The sequence below is a fragment of the Acomys russatus genome, chromosome 8 (genome assembly GCF_903995435.1).
Source record: "Acomys russatus chromosome 8, mAcoRus1.1, whole genome shotgun sequence".
Taxonomy (NCBI): domain Eukaryota; kingdom Metazoa; phylum Chordata; class Mammalia; order Rodentia; family Muridae; genus Acomys; species Acomys russatus.
In genome coordinates, this window is record NC_067144.1 from 67,813,124 (window position 1) to 67,822,398 (window position 9,275).

Genomic DNA, 9,275 nt, shown 5'->3' on the forward strand with positions numbered 1-9,275 from the left:
GGATTCATATGGGTCCCTTAGTAAGGTAACATGGCCTCTTTCTGACATAGAGTCTCTTGCCAGTTTTTTAATTACCTCCCTGTGGTGGGACTGCCTTGCCAGGCTATAGGGGGAGAGGGGACACATTCAGTCCAGATATGACATGATAAGCTAGGATGAATGGGACGAGAGACTTCCCTCTTCTGAGGACTAGGGGAGTGGGATGTGGGGAAGGGAGGGAGGGTGGGACTGGTAGATGAGGAGGAATGGAGCTATGACAAATACATACATACATACATACATACATACATACATACATACATACATACATTTTTAAGAGTAAAAAACAGAAAATTGTTTTATTGCTGTACAAAAGAAACATAATAAAAAAATTTTAAGTAAAAATAATAAATTTTATAAAAAAGAATAAAATATTGTTCTTTTTAGATTATAACATATAAATTAGCATTTTATCATTCATGTAATCCTACAGCCTTAAAGTACTCAACTGCCTCAAGAAAACTTTATCTTTTGTTGTACTACTCCATGCCCTTGATTGTACACATAGTCCGGTGCTCCACAGAGATGAAAGAGGAGGAGGAGGCTTTTCATGGACAGTATTGATCAATATTTGCTGTGATGGTCACCACTTCCTTATTCCTCAATCTTAATTGTGTTTTCAATTGAAATGCTTTTCTTTCCATGTGATGAATTCCTTTCAGCATATCTTTTAATATGTTTGATGCCAACACATTCCTTGTGTTTGCATGCCTGGAATGATTGTTATTTTCTTCTACCACATAAATATTTTCATTGACAACTATTTAATTAAGCACTTTAAAATGTAATCTCTAAGGAAATCAAAAAATTTAGCTTTGCAACATAATTAAAATTTTGGCATTAGTTTGCAGATTTATACATTGTATATCATCAGTACTACTAGTATGTGCATGGCAACATGATGCTAATTGAGCTTAGAAGAAAATAGGAAAACATTAGCAGTAATTCAGAAAAGGAATGGTTTATTACAAGAAATTCTGGAGGAAATACATACAGAAAAATATGTCTCCTTCACTGGTCAGAAGTCCTCTGCTTCACTGAGTTAGAGGATAGAAAAGATGCAGGGATACTAGGGAGTGACCGGTGATTTAGGTAAAAGCTGACATATTACAAAGTGACACATGGTCCCTCTACTTTTCTTAGATAATACAGCTTTCTCCTCCTTTAGCCAATCTTGTTCAATTTTGGCCGAGAGACTTTTATTGGAATATTTATCATGAAGTGCTTCTAAGAGAGGATCCTAGGAGAGGAAGTTCCTAGTTCTTGTGGCAAATAAAAGAAAGTGGAAAGAGAGGAAATAATGTGGGGTTGTTTTCAGAAAATGCTGTGAAGTAGGTTTCACTTGGGAACAGAGTAATGTAACCCGTTCAGAGACATAGTTAGAGGCTGTTATGCAGATCCTATTTAGAGTGCTAGATTTAGATCTGTTTTTGTCTTATTATAACACAAGATTTTAAAGATTTTCATATTTGTATAATAAGAAACTTAAAAATGTCTATTGTGCCTATGGATGCACGAGAACATGTGATAAAGGATATTGTTACTTAAAATGATATTTTCAGGAATATTTAGCAAAGCAGTGAATAAGAAATTATGAGATATCAATAAAGAAAATTAAAGACCTACAATGTGGTTTTCATTTTCACTACTCTGTAGTACAGCTTGCAATCAGGGATGGTGATACCTCCAGAAGTTCTTTTATTGTACAGGATCGTTTTAGCTATCTTGGATTTTTTGTTTTTCCATATGAAGTTGAGAATCGTTCTTTAACATTCAGTAAAGAATTGCATTGGAATTTTGATGGTAATTGCATTGAATCGGCAGGTTGCTTTTCGGAATATGGCCATTTACTAATCCACAGACATGGGAGATCATCCCACCTTCTGATATCTTCTTCAGTATCTTTCTTCATAGTCTTAAAGTTCTTGTCATACAGGTTTTCACTTGCTTGGTTAAAGTTCAGGACAGTATTTTAAATTATTTGTGGCTATTGTGAAGGGTGTTGTTTTCTTAATTTCTTTCTTCAATTATTTTATTTTCTACACATACTTTTATATTATTATACACACACACACACACACACACAAACACACACACACACACACACACACATATATATAGGCAAAAGAACCATGACACAATCAGAAATTATATTAGTGTTTTGGCTATTTGTATTTGACAGCCTTGAAGAAGACATCTTTTCTATCTTGGTGCATCTAAATTTCTGAATGTAAATCAATCTCCATCACATGTTGTCATTATCAACTTAGAACACCTATCTAGACCTAAAAACATCTTAACTCCTAAATAATTAAGCTGTTATTGCGTCTAAGAACCTGTGGCTAGATAGGTCATAGTCCCTAAGGAAGAGTCTAGTACTATTACTCTATTAAACGGTCATGATATTAAATTGAATCTCAATGACATCGTTATTCCTATAAATTAGTACATCTCTACACTCTTTTCAGAGAAACTTCTTTTGATGGTAGCTAACAACACAGAGACCCATGCCAAGGTGCAACAGATAACATACTGCAGAATGTGCCAGTGTAAGTGAGATATCTATATTAATATTCTTTCCCCAAGGTTCAAAGATTACTATGGCAGGAACAAAAAAAAGTTCTAGGAGCCAAAATCTGTAGATGGATAAAAAGGAAACTTCTCTGGACATGGCAGAACAGCTTCACATATCAGTTAACAGCAGTTGAAACTGCACACGCAAAACACATGCCTGACAGAACTCCATCACAAAAAGTTGAGGCAAGTGTAAAGTTCTACCTACATATAAGGAGCTACTGGCAATTTGAAAGCTGATGGCATTGGAAGAGTTGGTTTCTTAAAGGGTACAGCCCCTTTACCCTCCAGTGAAGGACACATAACCGTGACTATATGGGCAGTACACATGACACTTATTGAATTAAAAAAACCCACAAAGCTGGGTTGCGAGGGAAGGGAAAAGTAGATATGGGAGCAGTTGGGGTGAATATGATCAAAATATACTGTATGAAATTCACAAAGAAATAATTCAAAAGGTGAAGAGCCTTGTGTGTGACATCAGCTGACTCCCCCTAGTGAGATGGCTATAGGGAGAAAATGGATATTAGAGAACATGTGTAGGAAAAAAATCCTCTGGAAATCACTGAGGATGTACATGATGACAGCCATTGCAGAAGCCATTGCTGTAGACTACTGCCCAAATAGTCATAGAAATTACTTACAGTAGTTCTGAAAATTTAACTAGCAGACAAAAGAATATAGTCTCAAAGATATAACTGCAACTACCAAATTCATCAAGATGTTTCTCAGGATAGAAAAGATGTGGGTGTAATGACTATTGATGCCTTATCACTATATCCATAAGTTAGTGTACAGTCAACTCTAATCATGGAAACATTTTTTTCTGATTAACACAGACAGACTCACAAATTATCATAGTACAGAAAATAAGAGACTAAGGATGCCTATCCCAAACACGACATGTTTACCACAGCCTATCTTCCCAACTATCAGAGATAGTTGAAGAATAAGAAGAGCAATAGAAAGATTGTTATTCATAAAGCGGTGTGTGAGTGTCAGGAAATTACATTTTCTGGACAAGGCAGGACAGCTGTACATATGAATTTATAGTAGCTGAGACAGCATTCACAAGACTTCCTTGGACTGACGCTTAACAAAATCCCGGCATGGAGATAGAAGTGATCATGAATTCTCACCCTCAGATAAGTATCTATTGATAGTTGATGGTTTCTAAAGAAGAGGAGTCAGTGTCCTTTAAGGACACAGTCCTCGGTGGGTAGACCCAGCTGCAGTGGATGGCCATATAACCAAATTTACATGGGCAGAACAAACTCTATTTGATCTTAAGGGTGTTTTGTTTTGTTTTGTTTTAAAAGAGTACACAAAGTTGGATGGGTAGAGAAGGGCATGTGGACTTGGGAGGAGAAAGGTTCAAAGTGAATGCGATTAAATTATATTGTATAGAATTCTCAAAAAAAAAAACCTAATGAAAGTGAAAACAAAAATATATTTTAAAAAGTGGAGGAAATAACCCTTCATCAAACTCAATTCTATTTAACAGTAAAATGAAGCTTAATTAATTATAAATAAAAGCCAATTTTGTATTGTTTAATAATAAAGAAAGAATAGGCGAACATCCCAAATGTCTCTAGATAGATGTATGTTGAAAAGAAATATCTCCCTCTCCTCCTACTTTTGTTAACTCCTCCCTCTCCCTCTGCTATTCCTCTGCCATTTGTCCAAAAGCAACTTCATGTATGTGACAAACTAGACAAAAATTCAAAGACATACATCTCAGAAAGATGGAGGCATTTAAATGCAAGTATGAGAAAAATATTCTCAATGAAATATTTTATTGAAAAGCACTTTTTTTACACTAAAGTTGACAGTCCAGCTGGCTCACATTTTACAAGGGATTAGGTAGACAATAAGTAACTTCTCTGCAAGCTCTCATCCAGTCCAACTGAAGGTGAGAAGTAAGACGGGACTGTTGTACTCAGGCTGTTTAGATTAATTGGAAATTTGAAATTAGGAATTTCTGATGTGAGGAAACTTGTAGGCACTTCCAGTAAGACAGCAGGTTATAGCCAACAGGCTGGGAAGCTGCAAAAATTCCTCAGTAGAAGCCATACGACCAGTACCTTCCACAGCACAGAGGGCGGCAGCAGCCATAACCATAGCCACCATAGCCACCATAGCCATAGCCACAGCCACAGCCATAGCCATAGCCTAGGCCACCATAGCCACAGCCCAGGCCTCCACAGTAGCTGCCATAGTAACACATGGTGTCAGTAAGTAGCAATGAATTACTATTGGTGATCAGTTGAAGGCAGAAGTAAGTTCCTTGAGTCTGGAGCCCACCATTCATCAACAGCCTTTTATACACCTGAGCAGTTGTTAGCAAAATACCACAGGCATTGCAGCATCGCAAACACCTCCAGTGTGCTTCAGAAAGCAGCACAAGTGTCATGATTTATTAGTACACCAAGCTGCATAACTGACATAATTGTGCTCCATCAGGATCCCGTGGTCAAACTGCGCATCCTGATTCAGTTGTTAAATCTTTGAGCCTAAATCATTCTGCTGTATGTTGTAGTTATTGACTTTTAAAAAATACAGTTTTCTAGACCTTAAAACAGTTTCTTAACTCATAACCGACTTAAGCCTAACTGAAACTATAACCTCATAAAAGACTTGAAAAGGAATACAAATACTTCTTATACTTTAGTAAGAGGTATAGGCAAGCAGTATTTTAATGTCTAGAATGTTGGGTTTTTAAAAATTAATATATACAAGATACAACAGAGAATGATTTAGTTCTAAACTTTAGACTCATCTACATAGGATAGAAAGTATATTCTTCAGTTTTCCCAAGTGCAAATGAGCTAAATATGTTTAATATATTTTCACAAATGTCTTTCCTGATTGTTTCTTTACTGTTTTTATGGTATGTAGTTTATTATGAATAAAGTCCATATGCAGGAAAAATCTTTGAGCAAATTTTTATTTAGTCAAAAGAATGCATGATATAATTATGTCAAATTATATTTCATTAAATAGTTTTCTGCTTTCTCATTTTTACATGTGTTCACTTTTCATTACCCGATGGAATGTCTTTGTGTTTTCTTTCCTGTTATTTTGTTCTGTTATTTGGAATCAATCTTTCCTAGAGGAGTACATTTCTTCCATATTTCCCATGAACAGTAAGTTAATTGTTGGTTATGTTATTTGTAATTTGATGGCATTCCTGAGCACACTATTCTCCTGAATGTTGTTTAAAATCATAAGAAAATAAAATACCAATTTATGTGCAGAAACTGCATTTGCTCCATGTTTCTCTTTGTGATCCAAAGCAGTGGTGTTATTGATGTCACTGTGAAATGCACTACAATTGTGTGAGTAACCCAAAGTCAACTTTGATTAGTCTTTTACTGTTTTATAACTAGAGCACACATGGTTTGCAGGAGAGCAGTGTCATCACCTTATCAGTTTAACAGACAGCTGGAGAGAGATCAGCAAGTTAGAGCAGCTGCTGTGAACACATAAGCACCTAGTTCAGATCCTTTGCACTCCTGTAAAAAAGCCTCATATCTTCACATCAATGCTGTAGGGATAAGAAATTGGAGGACTCCTAATGCTCACAGGCTGCTGGGTAGTGAAGAAAGTCCATCTATGGGAATTAAGTTTGTAGAGCAAGAACAGGACAAATTCTTCCCTGGCTCTACACACACTCACCCATCCACTGCTTATATAGTTGTGCCTTCTGCTGCTGCTGCTGCTGCTACTACACCACACACACACACACACACACACACACACACACACACACACACACACCTGAACATTCGTTTTCATGAATAGCTTCAATGAAGGGAACTTTTTCTTGTATGCACAAAATGTTAGGTGCAATGTTGTGTACTGTCTCCTCTAAAGAACAATTGTACAGACAATTTAAAAATGATCAACCCACACAACAAGAAAATTCTCTCAACCATGTTCATAGCAGCCTTATTCATAATAGTCAGAACATGGAAACAGCCTAAGTGTCCATCAGTAGAAGAATGGATAAAGAAACTGTGGTACATTACACTATGGAATACTACTCAGTTATTAAAAACAAGGAATTCCCAAAATTTGTGGATAAATGGATTGAGTTAGAAATGATCATAATGAGTGAGTTAACCGAGAAGCAGAAAGACTCAAATGGTATATACTCACTTATATCTGCATACTAGCCCAAGGGGCATGTCCCACAAAAGCCTTCACTTACCAGGAAACTGGGACAGAGGGGAGGACATCCTATTGGCACTCTAAATGAGAGAAGCATGGGAGAATAGCAAAGTAGAAGGATCCAGAGGGTCCTAGAAACCTACAAGTAGAACATTATGATAGGCAGATTTGGGCCCAGGAGTCCCGCTCAAACTAAGGCACCAGCCAAGGATAATACAGGCGGTAAACTTTAAGCCCCTACCGAGATCTAGCCAACGGTCAGAACATTCTCCACAGCTGAGTGGAGAGTGGGATATGACTTTCTTACATACTCTGGTTCCTCACATTTGACCATGTCCCCTGGAGGGAGAGACCTGGTGGCACTCAGAGGAAGAACAGCAGGTTACCAAGAAGAGACTTGATACCCTATGAGAATATATAGGGGGAGGTAATCCCCCTCAGGAACAGTCATAGGGGAGGGGAATAAGGGGAAAATGGAAGGGAGGGAAGAATGGGAGGATACAAGGGATGGGATAACCATTGAGATGTAACAAGAATAAATTAATAAAACAATTTTTTAAAATTTATCTAGAAAACAAAAAGGATTTGTCTTCATGAAAATATCTCTACTACTGATGTCATTGAGACATTACTCACTATAAGAAAGATGTAAAGACAACTCAAATATCTATCCATAGATGAATGTTCAAAGGCAATGCTTCCCTCTCTCCTTCTTTTCTTACTCTTCCCTCACTTTCTACTCATCACACACACACACACACACACACATGCACACACACAGAGAGAGACAGAGAGACAGAGAGACAGAGAGACAGAGAGACAGAGAGACTGAGAGACAGAGAGACAGAGAGACAGAGAGAGAGTTGTGACTAAGCAGACAGGAATACACAGACATAAATCTTATATTGATGGAAATTATTAAATAAAACCAAAGTAACCAATAAGTTTAATTAAATAGTTTATTTAAAAGTAAGTTACTTTAATACACTAGGTCATCCAGTGGGGTCATTTTTCAAAGGCATTATGAAGATACTGAAGTTCCTCTTTGCATTCTGGTCATGCTGTGTTTGGATTATTTTTCCTCAGAGAGTTTAGTATAAGGTTTTAATTTAAGATTATTTTAAGAACTTGTAATGTCAAGAAAGTTGTGTTGAACAGCTACAGAACTTCCTCAATAGAAGCCGCAGGACCAGTACCTTCTACAGCAGAGTGGGCGGCAGCAGCCATAACCATAGCCACCATAACCACCATAGCCACCATAGCCACAGCCATAGCCACAGCCATAGCCATAGCCTAGGACACCAGAGCCATAGCCCAGGCCTCCATAGTATCCACCATAGTAACACATGTTGTTGGGAGTGGAGTGTTCAGAGGAAGACAAGCAGTAGGTTCTTTGAGTCTGGGTGTCACCATCTGCCAAGGGCCTTTTATACACCTGGGATGTTGTTGGAGAAACCACAGGTATTCCAGTGTCACACATCTCTGAAATATACCTTCCAAAACCACCATGAGAGTGTTGTGGTTTTCTGGACACACAAGGCCACATAGCTAAGATAATTGTGTTCCTATATCAGGATCCCATGGTCAAATCATGGGGCTTTGAAATGGGGTTGGGCATGGGAGGAATCAGAGAGGACAGAAAACAGGTCACAATGATATAAATTCTGTATACACTTATGAAATTCTCAGAAGATAAATGCGTTTGAATTATTTTGAACAAATAAAAGTCTTGTTCTATTTTCAACACTCTAGTTTTCTTTGTATTTACTTTGGATAGATCTCATCAGATGATTCAAGCCATTAGGATAGTTATCTCCTTTTAAGCCTTTTTTTAATGGGGGGTAGTGGCACATTTCCTTTTCTCCATTTTGAAAGCACTTTCATTAAATATAGACCTATTTGGAGTATCTCTTCCTTAGGCTTATCTTTTAAGAAAAATTAAAATTTCTCCCCTCAGTCACAGTCTTAGAGGAAGGGAGTAAGGGGAAAATGGGAGGGAGGGAAGAATGGGAGGATACAGGGATGGGATAACAATTGAGATGTAATATGAATAAATTAATAAACTATATTTTTTAAAAAATTTAAAGATGAAAAATTAAAATTAATATGATGAAAGTGCTTTTGTGGTAATTTGTACATTTATGTTTCCATAAGTCATGGACATTCATCTTCTACCATCACTTCGGGTACCACTCTCCTATCCAACATTTATGTTACTGCTTCAATACAGATTATCATTGAACTGTCACTCATGTTTCTGTGCAGAAGTGTCTCAGTGATTCCTCACATACATGACTACATTGCTAAGTACAATCTTACATTGCATTTGGTTAAGATTTGGTTAAGAAGAGATGTTATTTTTAGAACATAATGGCTTAGCCCAGATAAATAAATACATATTCAATCATGGGTCGAAGCTCATTTGATTTTTCAAATCCATTGCTGTTTTATTTGACTAAGGAAGCTTTGAGAAGTACATTAGGATTTCT

General features: G+C 37.0%; 2 protein-coding genes across 2 annotated transcripts; both read right to left on the reverse strand.

The window, feature by feature from the left end:
* Nucleotides 1–4,379: 4,379 nt before the first annotated feature.
* LOC127192878 (keratin-associated protein 20-2-like) lies at nucleotides 4,380–4,890 on the reverse strand. Its single transcript, XM_051150227.1, has one exon. It carries the CDS (start codon nucleotides 4,838–4,840, stop codon nucleotides 4,673–4,675), a length of 168 nt encoding a protein of 55 aa, XP_051006184.1. The 5' UTR covers nucleotides 4,841–4,890; the 3' UTR covers nucleotides 4,380–4,672.
* A 2,907-nt stretch (nucleotides 4,891–7,797) lies between these two features.
* LOC127192876 (keratin-associated protein 20-2-like) lies at nucleotides 7,798–8,149 on the reverse strand. Its single transcript, XM_051150225.1, has one exon. The coding sequence runs from the start codon at nucleotides 8,132–8,134 to the stop codon at nucleotides 7,958–7,960; it is 177 nt and encodes a 58-aa protein (XP_051006182.1). The 5' UTR covers nucleotides 8,135–8,149; the 3' UTR covers nucleotides 7,798–7,957.
* Between the last annotated feature and the right edge of the window lie 1,126 nt (nucleotides 8,150–9,275).